The following is a 15,385-nucleotide window of genomic DNA, read 5'->3' as shown; positions in this document are numbered from 1 at the left end:
AAGACAAAAGGCCAAGATGTAAAGGTTCAACTTGCTTTAAAAGATATAATCACACAGACAAGGAATAAATGTCAACAAAAAAAACAAGTTGTTTTTTTATTAAATTATGCAACGTAACAACTACAGCGGAAATCTGAACAGAATGGTGTTAACAGAGTCCTCTGATCCCTTGCAGTGTGAGCAGGCTTAGTGACAAAACTCAATGGACAGACCTATCGGGTGTTCACCTGCAACAAGAAAACACATTTCCACTGGTTTGAACTGTAATCTAATATACTCAGATTTTGCAAAAAGCCAAAGGTAGTGTACAAGAAATAATCTTAAAATAATTTCACTTTAAATGTTAAAAAAAAAAAAAAAAGATTAAGTCTTACCACATCATCAATCTTCAGGATGCTACGGACCGTCTCAGTGGCCAGTGTCAGTGCACTGATGGAGACCAGTAAAGGCTGCACCACCAGCTCCTCAAGGATGTTGGAGATCCCTCCCTGTTGCACATACAACAAATTGTTTGGTGTGTAAATTAAATGTTCTTAGAGTAAAATTAAGTGTCTTTTGTTGTGTCTAATTGTTCACATTTCAAAATTCAATTTACACTGACATTCAACAGGAAAAAGAAAATTAATGCACTAAAAAACAAAACAAACAAACAAGACAATAGTTTTATTGGATAAGTAGCTTAAATATCTACTTCTGTTAGCAGTACCTTCTCCACAAAGTCAGGCTATGCTAACTTTAAAAAATAAATTAATTAATAAATTAAAAGATCAACCTTGCGAACATTGATGCCAGCCATCTTGTCTCCCTGTGCGTGTCTGTTACGGAGCTCCGTCACAGTGGAGATGGGGTTCAGGCCAGCATTCTCTGCAAGCGTCGATGGGATCACCTCCAGGGCATCAGCGTATGCCCGCACACAATAGGCCTCCATGCCACCCAGTGTGCGTGAGTACTCGGCCAGACGCACAGCCAGCTCGATCTCTGGAGCACCACCTCCAGCAATGAGAGCCCTGAGAGACAGAGAAGGCAAAAATGCAAAAGCCACTGGATCTGATCCTATTACTGAGAGACATTAGGATCAAAATAAAATAATAACAACAAAAATACGTTTTCAAAAAAAGAATACATCTGTTTGAATGCTCTCCATCAAAGTTGCTGAAGCAACCCATTGCGAAAATAATGGCGAGCTTTCCTAAATACTGTTCCTCTGTTTGTTACGCTCCTGCAGGATGAGTCAGTGCAAAAGCGCCTTTGTCAGAGGGCAATTGTCCCTGTAACTGTATCTAAAGGTGTTCTTGAACAGTCCAACTTTGCCATGTGAGCCAGCATGGAGGGGTATGTTTCAGGTTCGTTAAGAATTTTTTTAACAATGAAATTTACTCTTCAGAAATAACCGACTGACCTCTTCTTGACCAGGCAGCGGATGACGCACAGAGCATCATGGATGGAGCGCTCTGCCTCCTCAATCACAAGCTTGTTGGAGCCGCGCACCACAATGCTCACCGTCTTCCCAGGGCTCGTGCAGCCTGTGATCTGCAAAAAGTGCCAAGCGATGCTCAGAGTTGTTTCAGCTCATTTTTTCCTCAGCTGCAAGTGAAACATTCTGTGTCCTTTAACTCAAAAAAAAAAATCAACTGAGTTTCTCTGAGCGAAGACTCAACTGTACCTTGACTAGTTTGCCGGACCCATCCAGATTGACTTCCTCTGCTAGCTCTGCAGTGCCGAGCATCTCTGGAGTGAAGTGGTCGATGTGGGCGATGGGCTTGGTGCCAATAGTCTAAAGAAGGGGTGGGGCTTCAGTTAAATGGTGTGCAATGCTAACAGTTGTCAAAACTAAATACTTGCTCACAAGTTAAAAGTGTACAAATCTTGTTAACTGATGATTAGTTCACTATAAAAACTTTTAAGTATAAAGTGCTGCCAAATGTGATGTAGATCTATATATGTCCATTAAATACTGTGTGAAAAACAGAGAAGCCGTGGTTCATTTGACAATACTAACCTTGCAAATGAACTCAATATCCTCTCTCTCGATCTCCTTCACCACCATGATCTTCATTTTGTTGAGGAAGTGCAGGGCGAGGTCACTAAGAGCATCTCTGTTACATGACAGTTAGTTGTTAGTGTGACAGAAGAAGACTGAAATGCATAGCAGAGTGTGTTTTTCTCGTGTCCTTCGCTCCCTGCATACCTGAGGATGGATTTCTGGATGAGCAGCACGTTGCAGCCAGCCTTCTTAATCTGTTTTACCAAGTTGAGGATGTAAGCACGCTCCTCCCGCAACACGCGGTCCATTTGGGCGTAGTCTGACACCACGATCTGGTTGTCCATCTACATGCCCCACAAAAACCCAACAGAAGGTCAGAAAAAGAAGGCTTTTCCTGAAGGAATACACAATGGTTCACAAGAACAGCACTGACAGTGTTTTATATATACTGAAAACAATGTCTTCTCTTCTGTATGACTGGAAAAGGAGCAACGATAGCAGCTGAAGCAGTCAGAACTGTAGTTCACTGTTACAATCTGAAGCTGAGCATAAAAAAATAAGGCAGAAAGGGTTTTCTTGTCAGCAGATATTCATCAAGCGACTCACGTCAGTCTTGGGAGGGGACAGACAGAACTGAATAAGGCCAATTTTGGCCTTTTCCACTCGGGTCACACCAGTGTTGGCAACTCTCTGGGTCAGCACAAGGCCGTCTACCAGCTCACAGTCATCAATGGTGCCTCTAAACACACAACACACACATGTGATTAAGCCTAGCAAAAATCAGAAGAAACTGCTTAAATAAGAGTAGAAAAACAAACAAAAACACTCACCCAAGCTTCTTGATGATTTTGATGTCCTGTAGGTCGACACTAGTGGCTGTGGCTGGGTCAATGACTCGCATAACAGCATCCACACTCATGGGTGCCAGCAGGCTTGAATACTGTGACACCACCTTGGAGCACAGTGACGTGGTGGCACTGTTGAGCAGCGTCTCACGGTCACTCAGCTGCACTGGCTGGCTCATGCCCGTTAGCACCTCCACGCCCTTATCGACTGCCTTTTGGAACGACTCCGAAATGATGGTGGGGTGGATACCTGGCAGGTGAGACAAGTAATTAAACGGGCTCAGTTGTGCTCAATTAAAGGTTCATATTGTTATTCTTCAACTTTTCCAGATACGCAGCTCAAAATGATCCTTATTTATCTTGTATTGGGCATCTTAAGTTCATCTACTGTGCAAAATAAGCCTCGCAAAGTAAAGGGAGTCAACATTTCTACGCTCCATGTCCAGTGCGTGAATTCAAAATGCACATAAAAACAAACTACAAGATACAAAATAATTGGAAATAATTCTACTATTACTCTTAAAAAAAGAGAAAAAAATTAAGCTGTAGCATCACATTTTCGATTTTTCGATCCCCTAAAGCACTCACCTTTCTGCAGCAGCTTGGAGCAGGCATCCAGCAGCGCTCCAGCTATCACCACCACAGAGGTGGTGCCATCACCAGCCTCAATGTCTTGGGCTTTGGACAGTTCCACCAGCTGAAACACATTTGGTTCAGGCCATATGAGTTAATCGCTGAATTAACAACAGTGTTTGGTGTAAACTGTTGAAGGAAAATTTTAACGAAGCTTAAAATTATACTTAGAAAGGGAGCGCTCATAGGTCAGCTTTAGTTGCAAAGCTTCTGTGCAGGCTGCTGTAACGTACCATTTTAGCAGCGGGGTGGAGCACCTGCATCTGCTTCAGGATGGTGGCCCCATCATTGGTAATGGTTACATCACCCTTCTCATCCTGGATCTGAAAACAAAAACAACAGCCATCGCTTAGATACACGTGTGATGAGGGACCTGGGTAAAGCCATCAAATCTGTTCACTGACCATCTTGTCCATGCCTTTGGGGCCCAGGCTTGTTCTGATGGCATCTGCAACAGCTAACAAACAACAAAGGGATGGATGAGAACACAGGTAATAACCAAGTCAAGCAAGTAATTATTGATATAGCAGGAACCTCTATGTAGTACATTACCTATTAAAATCAAAGGGATCTTACTGAAAACTACAAAAATGTGTAATCTAGTTCAGCTGACAGCTCAGCAGCATTACAACCCAACAATGAAGAGATTGTGCTGAATCATTAGCATCCTGTAGCAAGTGCTCAGTAGTGCTCTTTTTTGTTTTTTAATTAAACCCTCAAATTATTACATTATTATTCATGTATTATTTTGCTTCTTTTAACTAATCTGGAAAAAGTAATACAAGCACCTATAATGGTTTATTCAACATTAGATAAAGATGTTGGATTCTTGTAAACTATTAACTGACCATTATCTGTTATGGCCGCTGTATTGTATTTATAAAGCAAAGAAACGCCGTCAACCTGAGTATAACTATAATGAATGAGATTTGGACTAGGCGGAAGGTACCGTCTATAGGACCAGGAATAACGGTGCCCAGCAAACAAGCAGAGCAGGTTGCTGTACAAACCCTGAGTCCCATATTAGCTGCTTGTATATAACTATGATTATATCAAAATACCTTTGGCAGCAGAAATGTTACTATAGCGAATCTGCGCCGGTTTGTCGCGGTCCACATACGCCCCTCCTTTGTTTTTGCCTCCGTTGGAAACCTTCGGTGCTGCCATCGCTTCGGGCATCTTGACTTTATAATCGATGGGAAATGTTAAGGGGAGTCTTCAGAGTCAGACTAGTGAACTCCGGCGCTGAAACACCACAGTTCGGCTTCGGATGGACTCAGATTAAGGAGCCGATACCAGCACCCTAGTTAGAAGCTTCCAGATCGCCGGGTGCTGCAGAAGAAGGAAGGACCCGGCTGTCAAATTACCCGGCGCTTGGAGATGACGTTTGCAGACAGTAAAGATTGAGTATAGAGAACCCAGAAATTATTCATTAGGGTTTTCTGTAATTTATTAAAACATCATTTTTATCCATGTCATATCAGTAGCATTTGCTATCATCTATGAACTTAAGTTTAGCCCTCGTCTTGTTGCGAGACGCAAAATTTTATCCTGAAGCTTCTCCTGTTTTGATTAGTTTTGTCTGGAAAGGCTCAGACTACAGGAAAGGACCCTCTATTGACGAACGTGCCTTACGAATAACTGATCATCACTGTTCATAAAAACACTGTTCTGTCAGGTAAGTTTAATTCTGCTGTCACCCATAAGAGATTGTGTAGATTGTCTGTAGATTATTACAACTTGTTTGCTAGTTTAGAGTATCAGAAAATTGAAGTGAGCCGTGCTGGAGCTGCAGTTGTTGGATTGCACAGGCGTGTTTAAGATGATTAGCTGCAACAGTCGGGTTTTTTTGTTTTTTATTTTTATTTTTACACATCTCAGTCTTCCGATGGCACAAAATTCTTATAATTAATAGTTTATGGTTATTTTAAGATGTAAAACTTTTATTGTTGTTTTAGATTTTTTGTTTGTTGTTTGTTATGTGTAGACATAGCACTGGTTCACCCGTTGAGTTGGGAATATTTAATAGATCCGTGTTAAGTAGCTTAGCAAATAAACATTGTGTGATCATGGTTAGGTTCAAAGGCTGGACTAAAAGTGCGAGAAAAAGCAGCCACTGCCCAAAGAAACACCTTGAAAGCCCTTCAGAAAATAACTGAATAACTATTTCTCGAGATCATTTAAAAATTACAAAACGTTCTTGCGCCTCGGGTACAAAATATACAGAGATTTAGGAGTGGCTCAAGACTTCTGGGCAGCACATTACAAAGCTAGGATCAGTGCACTCCGGGAAGATGGTTAACGCTTCCTTAAACATATTTGCTGTGGGATCTGGTGAGATGGAAACTGCTGGTTTGAGTATCTGTTCAGACGCTCACACGTGCTCTCTCTGAGATTTGGGGTGGGTGTGTGGAGGGGCGTTTAATGTGTCTTTTCTTTTTCTTTTCTTCTTTTTACACTATCTCTGACAAAAATACGTATAACAAACAGGAACATGACTGCACAAATATTTAGAGCACTAGGTCTGAGAACAGCTGTGTAAAGGCTCTCTACAGACTGAACAACAGTCACAGATCTGCACGTTTATTCTCTGTAAGAGAAGCGCTGTTAATGAATCCAGGCAGTGACAGACAGCCGTTCTCCCACTTCCTGGAGCAAAAGCTGTGTTGCCTTTTTGTGTGTCAAAATATGCCAGACAAAATACTTCTCTAAAACAAAATATGAAAATGTCCAAATGGTGGGAAAAAAAACCTCATAGTACTTACAGTAAAAGTAAAATTAATCAGTTTATTATCTAACTGGAAACTGTGTTTTAACCATAACCACGAGTTTCGATGTTCTCCCCTTGTTTGCGTGGCTTCTCTCCGGGTACTCCAGCTTTTTCCCACAGTCTGACATCCAGCTGTAGGGGTGAATGTGGGGGTGTTAATGGTTGTCTGTGTCTCTGTTAAACCTGCATCAGGCTGGTGACCTGTCCAGAGTGTACCAGCCTCTCGCCCTATGGTAGCTCAGATGGGCTCCAGCCTGGATGGATGGTGTTTTAACCACAGTTAGATATATGCATGCTTATTAAATAAGATTATTTTCATGTGGTTTTTCATGCAGTTTTTTCTGTCTTTTTTTAAATACATATTATAATAAATATCTTGACACATGCTCAATCATCCAGGTGAGTAAATCCCAAAAGTTGATTCTGTTCATCTGGACGTAATGTTTTCAGTGGGAGAAACAGAAGAACGTCATATCAAGAAGGCCCTGAGTAAATGTGGTTATCCCAGCTGGACATGTGTCAAAGCTAGGATGGCACCTAAAGAAAGCTCCAGCTGATCCAGGAGAGAAGGACAACTGTTGCCTAAGCAAAAACCCTTAGCGATCCCTTATGTGTCAGGGAGTATCGGAACGGCCCAAATTTCCCCTTGTGGGACAATTAAAGGATTATTCTATTCTATTCTATTCTAACAGCTGAGATGCATTTTTTCTCAGCACTGCATCTCTGTGGCTTTTAAACCCCAAATCACACAGCGCCAAAAATTGGTCCACCCCAAGGATCGGATCCCCCGACACAAACAGAGTAACATAGTGTACGCTGTTAAGTGCCAGGAGGATTCCTGTGATTTATACATCGGGGAAACCAAACAACCTCTGGCTAAGCGGACGGCACAACACAGAAAAGCCACCTCGTCAGGCCAGGACTCTGCAGTCTATTTACACCTACAGGCCAGTGGACACTCTTTCAATGATGAGGATGTACACGGGGAGGAACGCTGGTTTGAGCGCGGAGTCAAGGAGGCCATTTATGTGAAAAGGGAAAGACCATCTCTGAATTGAGGAGGGGGCCTAAGGGTCCATCTGTCATCATCTTACAATGCTGTGATTGCAGCCATTCTCCAACTCTCTGTGATGGTACTCATGGTCTTTGATCAGTGGTTGTTGATCAATGGTTATGACAGTTTGCATAAATAATGATCAAGGAACTGAGCTCCCAGCCCATTGTTCATGCAGTTTTCAGTCATTGTGCAAATGCACTGTTTATAAGGTTGGGGAAACCTGCAGTCAGCTGAGACTGAAGAAGTCACTGAAAACGCTACGTCCAGATGAACACAATCAACTTTTTGGGACTTTGTAATAAATAACACACAGTTATTGTAAACACACAGTCTTTACAAAAGGCAGTTAACATCTGCAACATTTAAGACAGAATAGCCATTTATCATGCCGAAATGTTCATGGTTCTCCTTTTGCACGCTGCAGTCATGCTGCCCCTGAAGGAGAAGGATAAACCAATCATCCAGAAGTTGCTGTCAGCTGGCTGCTGCGCTCGCTGTGTCCTCAGATTCTGCTGCGTGAGTGTGCAGGCGGCCTACCGGAAGCAACCAGAGGTGAGGCTCATGCTGCAGACGGCGCTTTTATACCTGCTATATTCTTTAATCGTCATTTTGTTTAGAAATGATTTGTTGGTTTGTTTGTATCGTAGCTCATGCAGACAGTTACAAGGAAGAAAAGATTGTGAATACTTATCTTCTTGTTTGGGGAATGTATGCTCTCGTAGTCGTATTCTACAGATTTCGTCAGTTGTATTAGTAATTATGTCAAAATGCATGAAAGTTCTGATTGCATTTTCTTCGACCTTACACAGGAAACACTTAAAGAACTTCAAATTTTCATCAATGATACAGAAAATGATAAATGTCAAGATTCAGTAGCTCTAGACTCCAGAGATGATTACAAGTCCAAAGATGCTGCAGAATCAGAAACATCTGAAGACCCTCCCAATAAAAGAGCAAAACTGGAGACCAGTATAAGTGATGTTCAGTCAGAAGAAGAGGCAGCCGCTGTGGTCAAATCAAAGGATGGGGACTCGCGTGTATGTGTGGTGTGTTTGGGAATCCTGCAGGAACTATGTGGTACAACCCAGGCGATAAAGGTGTGTGCGCTCGACAATATTCACCGTTTCCATTTACACAACCGTCAGTGTTAAACTGGTGTTTCTGGTGTGTGTTCACAGATAGCAGAGGCAGTGAAGGCAGGAAACTATGAGTTTGACACACTGGTGCTGTCTGTGTCTCTGCCCGCTCAGCTCTGTGTCCGCGAGGTCAGTATGGTCATGTGTGTGTGTATGAACCATGCTTACATATTTTGTGAGGACCAAAAATTGGAATGGTACTATACATGTGGGGACCAAAAGTCAATTATGAGGATAAAATGCTCGTCCCCACAAGTTTGAAGGCATTTTTTTTAGACTTAAAATGTGGTTTTAGTGTCAGGGTTACAATTAGGTTATGGTTAGAGTTAGGCTAAGGGTTAGGTGTAGTAATAATAATAATAATAATAATAATAATAATGATAACACATTTTATTTAAATGCGCCGTTCAAGACACCCAAGGACACTTAACAGTAGAGTAAAAACACATAATAGAACAAAGAACAATATAAAATACACAATAAGTTGACAGTGAATAAGCAAACTTGAACAGAGAATCAATGTTTCTTATATCCGGGGTAGAGAGTTCCACAGGCTGGGACCAGAGCAGATGAAGGCTCTGCTTCCCATGGTGCTGAGGCGGAAAGAAGGCACAGCAAGTGCAGAGGAAGATCAAAGTGAGTGGGCAAAAGAGGTAGTGCTTAATAGGTCAGAAAGGTAAGCAATGTTATGAAGGGCCTTGAAGGTGAACAGAAGAAGCTTGAATAGTATTTGGAATGTCACAGGGAGCCAGTGACGTTCCTGAAGGACAGGAGTGATGTGCTGGTAGGAGGGGTTCTGGTAATAATGCAGGCAGCAGTTTTAAACCAGTTGAAGCTTATGGAGGGATTTTGGAGGGAGACCATTGTAGAGATAATTACAATAGTCAGTGCAGGAGGGGACAAGACTGTGAACAAGGATTGATAGAAAAGGGTTAATTTTGCATAGATGGAAATAGGCAGAATGGGTGAGATCATTGATGTGTGATTGATGTAGGAGACGAGGTGAAGAAATGTGACAGTGTTGATGTCCCAGCACAAGTTAATTTGAAACAAGCACCACTTAAGGCATTTTTGATGTCAACATTCTAACCTTTGTGGTTTCATGATTCATAATTAAATGAAATGGATTCAACTGAATTTTTTTTCTGTGTCCTTTGAGTTTTGGGTAATTGAGATGGATGTCTTGGTACTCGCGATATCGTCCATTTGGTACTTCACAGTTTTTCACGTTATAAGTTCATTTTCCAGGCATTCATACATATCTGTAATATTTTCACTGGATGTTCATTTGTATTTATTGCTTATGTAAAAGATCTGCGCACTGTTTATGACCATTTCTTTTAAAATACTGCAGCACTCCTGTTGGCTCTACGTGAAGAAGGAAGTGAGGTAAAGTATTTGTCGCCTACGTTTTGAACATCAGTCGATGTACAGTCAAGAGTCACAAGGAATCAGATGTTTAATTTAATATTTTCAGAGAAAAGGGCTTAGTGCTCAACAAGGACGATGTCATCCAGGTCAAGGAGGCCTTCAAGTGGATCATGCAGGGCATGGTTACCAAGGAGCTGGGGGGCATTGCTGTGGTTACCAAGGTCAGCCCGTTTGAGGTCAGCGTGGAGTTCACTCATTCAGAGACAGACGCTGACTGCCACTTCCTGTGAGTCCTAAACTCTTCAAGATCACATAAAATGTCTGAAACAGCTCTTGGTGAAGAACATGAAGTTGGAGGGGAAAGGAAATATTTCTGCTAACATAAAAAATGACCAGTAATAATTAAGACATATCCATTTAATTTAGAAAAATCCATTAGAAGGATTCACAAATTCCCTGAATTTCAAAAGCTAAACTGATTTTAGATTAAAACAGGAACAAGATGTGCTCTAAGTTTTGAAATGTAATAGATTTATGGGTTAAACAACGTCCTTTTTACAGAGCTGCAACATGTCCTGACTGCTTCAAGCCCACCAAGAACAAACAGGTGAGGAAGCAGAGTTTATCCTTCAAAATAATCAGGACGACTAGTTTGTCTTTATAATTTAATTGAAAGTCCAGTAATAATAATAATAATGTATACTTTATTGATCCCTGTGGGGAAATTCCTCTCTGCATTTAACCCATTCACTCAGTGAAGCAGTGGACGCCGTGTGTAGGGACGGTACTTTGCTCAGGGGTACCTCAGGGTAGCCGTTCAGTGGATTCGAACCCCCGACCTTTGTTGCGCCATGGTACGGAGCCCCGCAGGGGACATGGGAGAAAAAAAAAATTAAGACGGACTTTTGCGAGATCTCGCAAAAACTAACTCGGGGATCTCGCCAAGCTAACTCGGGGATCTCGCCAAGCTAACTCGGGGATCTCGCCAAGCTAACTCGGGGATCTCGCCAAGCTAACTCGGGGATCTCGCCAAGCTAACTCGGGGATCTCGCCAAGCTAACTCGATGTCTTGCAAAAGTTTTAGCCGCATTCTTCGGAGGCCGAATTCGAGATGGTGGGTGTCAGATCTCCGAAAACGTCCTAGCACTTTTGCAAATATGTGATGTCTTGTAAACCGAGCCGGTATCTGACGTTTACACAACTACATTCACGCCTCAAAATATCTTAAAAGTTTATTTTGTGACCCAGAAAGAGTAATATTACAACTAAGTAGCTGCCGCCATTGTTGGAATTCAACTTTTGCGAGATCCCGAGTTTGTTTTGCGAGATCTCGCAAAAGTCTGTCTTAATTTTTTTTTCTCCCATGTCCCCTGCGGGGCTCCGTACCATGGACCAGTTTATACCCGACAATATTTTCACGGACCGGCCTTTAAGGTGTTGCGGATAAATACAACAAAATAAAACTAGTACCGGTACCAAAAAAAGATTTATTCGTAACACACGTGAAAAGACCCAGGAAAACCGAGTTAACGATAAAAACAATAACAAAATAACGCTGAAAACCATACATTTTAGACCAACTCTTGCGGCCCGGTACCAAACGACTCACGGACCAGTACCGGTCCAAGGCCCGGGTGTTGGGGACCGCTGGTTTAGTGGATTCGAACCCCCGACCTTCCGCTCACGGGGCCACCACTCTACCTACTGAGCTATCCCTGCCCCCGTGTGAATCTGTATCTTCTCTCTGCAGTCTGTGTTTACTCGGATGGCGGTGGTCAAAGCTCTGGAAAAAATACCCGATGCCAAATTTTTGAAGTAAGGATCCCCTTCATCTTTACGAGTAAAAAGTTCTATGGAATGATTTTGAAATCTTTATTCCTTCATTTCCTTTCTCCAGGCACTGCCCCTGTCCTCCAAAGCAGCCTACCAGCAGTTGCAGTCCTCAGGAGGTCCAGTGTCTGCACGTGTCTGTGTTTGTGGCAGGTGACGTAGGACATTAAGAGCATCTGTTTGAAATGTTGTTGTCTAAAACTGACAGCATAATAAATAGCATCATGATGTCTCCTCGTGATGTTTAGGGAGATACAACAAGTTCTGTCGCAGTCTGCCTCAAACTCCCTGGGTGATCGATGGAGAGAGGAGGATGGAGTCTTCAGTGGAGGAGTTGATCGCGGCGCCTATCCTCTCTGCCTTTAGAGCGGATGGTGAGACCACAATCACAGCTTAAATGAAGACGAGCACAGTTTTTGGGGGTGTTTTGGTTTAGTTTGGGAGCAGGTTCATTTTAGACGTGAGCCAACTTGACTTTTAAAACACTTTTTCAGTGAGCAGATTTTAAACTATGTAATAACTACTGTACATTTATTCATGTTTATTTATATTATTACTGTTTTTTTTTTCAGCACATGACACGTGACTTGCCGTAGAATAAAACATTATCTCTGTTTTCGGGGTTGCAGGTTTTAATTTCTCTTCATCTGGCAGAGAGGATGTGGATGTCAGGACTCTTGGGAATGGTAGGATTTTTGAAACTTTAAGATTTTGTCAGTTGTGAAGATCGAAGAACTGTTTATTTTATTGGGTTCATTGGTTCGATTTGGCAGGACGTCCATTTGCGATGGAGCTGCTGAATCCTCACAAATCCAGATTCAGCAAAGAGCAGATGAAGCAGCTCCAGGAGGTACAGATGTGTTTCACTCCGTCCATTATTCTGCAGTCACTTAGTTGCTGAACTGAAGGTCTCAGCAGCAATATAAGATTTTCCTTATTAAGCCTGTTTTACATTATGAGAAATGTTGCAGTGACTGAAAATATTTGAATTCAATCCCTGGGAATCTGTTCTCCCTCCTCATGACTTAATTATTTTAATTTGTAATATTTTACTTCAGCCAAGAACATCTTAAAACACAGTAATTTTCTTTTGTTGTTTAGCATTTTGTTAAACTGATTTAGTCCGTGCATTTGATTTGAAATATGTTAAAGTTGTATATAAGTAAGAACTGACTTTATTGCATAGTACTTTTTTCTTTAGAGCATAAACTGTAATAAAAGATGGACATGGACACCTTAACATCAGGTATTGGTTTTGGCCTTTTGAAGAGTTGACATTAACTCTGTGGAGGTTTCCATGTTAGGATTTGGACCAAGAAGTGAGCTTATTTGGATTAGCGTTGTTGCTAGCAAGCTTGATTATTGCTTGCTCATGCGACCCTTTAATTAGCACTATGTAATATGTAATAGGAAAAATATGGAGCTTAGGGTACCAAAACAAAACAGAAGTGCAAACCTGTTGGACAGGCTGTACCACACAGCAAAAACCTAGCAGAGGGGTTCAGTTCAATCAATCAATCAGTGGTGGTAAGACCTATTAGATCAGTTATAGTTACCCGGGTTTACCACACCTGTCAATCTTAGCCACCACACAACTATAGAAGTCAATAATAAATTCAGATGGATTAGATATTAAAGGCATTTGGAATCCATCCATACACAAGGTTGTAAAGGGAAAATATGTTTTTTACACCACAGTGTAAATTTTAGCATTTTAAAAACACCTGCAAAAAGAAAAACACTTGCAGAAAGAAAAATGCTGCAAAAATGCTTCTTTTTGCAGCATTTTTCTTTTTGCAGGTGTTTTCTGAAGTTGCAGTCCGTTTGGCCTCTCAGGGCCACCGTAGTTTTGGGCAATTGGCAGATCCTTTTTTTCAGCCTCCTAAAAAAATGCTTGTTTCAAAGTTAAGCTGCCAGAAATGTACGTTCACTGATGCGAAGACTTTAGACCTGCTGATATTATTTTTGTTTTGTTCTTAGACCATTAACCAGTCGTCAGACAAAATCAAAGTGAGAGACCTGCAGATTGTTACCAGGTGAGAAAATCCGAAAATGACTCATTCTTGGGAAAACTGCATCTGTACAGCGAAATCTCCAACATATGTGAAAAACTAAGAAAGTAGTCCATGTTTGCTGTGTGTTAAATTGCAGAGAGGCTATGAGTCGCATGAAGGAGGGAGAGGAGGAGAAGACCAAGTCATATACAGCTCTCGTGTGGACCCAGAAACCCATCCAGAGAGAAGACATCTCTTTTATTGATGACATCAAGGTCTAGTTGGTCATAACCTGTTGAAATTGGAGTGTTTTAACACTCAAACATCAAGAATCAGCAGTGTGACTGTTGTGTGTCTCATCAGGATCTGACTCTGGACCAGAAGACCCCTTTGAGGGTTCTGCATCGACGGGCGCTGGCTGTCCGACAGCGAGCCATCCACAGCATGAGCACTCGCTTCCTGGACTCTCATCATTTCTACCTAAGATTGAAGACGCAGGCCGGGACGTATCCTCACTTTAAATGGCACATCTGTGCGATGGTGAATTATAACATTGCACCAGTCAGTCTGTTGTTAATTGAAAGAACACCGAAACGATAAGCTAATAAAATACTTTACCCTGAATTTTATCTGAAACCTGCAGTGAGACAAAAAAGCTCCTTAATGCTCCGCCAACAGTTACATCAAAGAGTTTGTCCACGGAGACTTCGGCCGAACGAATCCCAACCTGTGCCAGCTGCTGAAGACTGACACAGACATCCTGGAACTGGATGTGGAGGTGGGAGAAAGTCACATCTGTAAAACAAATAAATAAAAAAGCAAACGTATTGAATATCATATAGAATATAACTGTCACTGTCTTTTCTGGAAATGTTATACGTCCCTAAATTCCTACTTGTTGAATATGACATGTTTCCCTTCTCAGTCTGTGGATGTGGACTGGCCTCCCCCTGTGCCAGAGTGAATGCTGCACTGCCGCGCAGACGCTGCTCTTGTCCTGTTTCTGAGAGGATTCGGCTTGGACTGCACTGGTTCCCTCTGCTGCTGGATTCCTGTTAGACCACAGTGCTGAACTGTCAGCAAACGGGTTCTGACAGTTGTGGTGAAACCATCACGGTGTTTGGAGGAGAGGAAAACACAAATTATAGCCACACAGTTCTCTCAGTTGGCTAGTCTGCTTTGTCTGGATTTATTTTTCATCTTCACATCATCGACTGTGAATCTTGAGTCTGAAGTAATTTAATAAATAATAGTGCCCTTGTTCTGTTTTGAGTTTTTTTCAGGGCCAAGTGGACAAAATAGTTTGTATGCTCCTTCCATTTTTGTGTACATACTGGTACTTATTTGCTTTCAATTAAAGTGTATCAAAAACTATCATTTGTTTCTTTGAAGCAGAATGTACTTATGCTCTTAAAACCTAAAACATTTTATTAAATGTTATTATATTTTTTCTGTATTGATTTTGTTTTCTGTATTCTTTTTAAGCAGACTTACCAAATTATAGTGGATTAAAAATCAGATAAGGGTAGTATGACAGATGTATATTTTTAGTTTGAGTGGCTGATGGAGAGTTCGTTTGGATGTGGATGTGATACTGGTGATCAGTCTGCGTCACTTCCTAAATGTTGCTAAAACAAACAAAGGCAGCAGAATTTAAAACATACTTTTAAAGAGTTTGATCTTAAAGAAGAGGTCAGAGGTCCAAATAATGTTACAATTAGAATCTCCATCTCCTATGTTGTCAGTGCATGATGGCAGTAAGAAA

At 41.6% G+C, this 15,385-nt stretch overlaps 2 protein-coding genes across 2 annotated transcripts; one reads left to right on the top strand and one right to left on the bottom strand.

Moving 5' to 3' along the window:
• Window positions 1-67: 67 nt before the first annotated feature.
• On the bottom strand, window positions 68-4,658 carry cct4 (chaperonin containing TCP1, subunit 4 (delta)). Its single transcript, XM_085164287.1, has 13 exons — window positions 4,524-4,658; window positions 3,867-3,919; window positions 3,696-3,785; window positions 3,418-3,526; window positions 2,815-3,079; window positions 2,591-2,723; window positions 2,189-2,328; window positions 2,000-2,096; window positions 1,664-1,774; window positions 1,400-1,530; window positions 773-1,007; window positions 375-488; window positions 68-227 (listed from the first exon to the last, which is right to left on the bottom strand). The coding sequence occupies exons 1-13, from the start codon at window positions 4,639-4,641 to the stop codon at window positions 213-215; spliced, it is 1,611 nt and encodes a 536-aa protein (XP_085020413.1). The 5' UTR covers window positions 4,642-4,658; the 3' UTR covers window positions 68-212.
• An 86-nt stretch (window positions 4,659-4,744) lies between these two features.
• On the top strand, window positions 4,745-15,048 carry pus10 (pseudouridine synthase 10). The gene is made up of 18 exons (XM_085164286.1): window positions 4,745-4,858; window positions 5,039-5,140; window positions 7,714-7,841; window positions 8,099-8,386; window positions 8,468-8,554; window positions 9,780-9,814; window positions 9,903-10,082; window positions 10,358-10,403; window positions 11,547-11,611; window positions 11,694-11,779; window positions 11,875-12,000; window positions 12,256-12,312; window positions 12,400-12,476; window positions 13,607-13,662; window positions 13,778-13,895; window positions 13,984-14,126; window positions 14,299-14,398; window positions 14,546-15,048. Exons 3-18 carry the CDS (start codon window positions 7,716-7,718, stop codon window positions 14,582-14,584), a joined length of 1,629 nt encoding a protein of 542 aa, XP_085020412.1. The 5' UTR covers window positions 4,745-4,858; window positions 5,039-5,140; window positions 7,714-7,715; the 3' UTR covers window positions 14,585-15,048.
• The last annotated feature ends 337 nt before the right edge of the window (window positions 15,049-15,385 follow it).

This window comes from Neolamprologus multifasciatus, chromosome 6 (assembly GCF_963576455.1).
Source record: "Neolamprologus multifasciatus chromosome 6, fNeoMul1.2, whole genome shotgun sequence".
In the NCBI taxonomy this organism is placed as follows: Eukaryota; Metazoa; Chordata; class Actinopteri; order Cichliformes; family Cichlidae; genus Neolamprologus; species Neolamprologus multifasciatus.
This window is presented reverse-complemented; position numbering and strand designations above follow the sequence as displayed.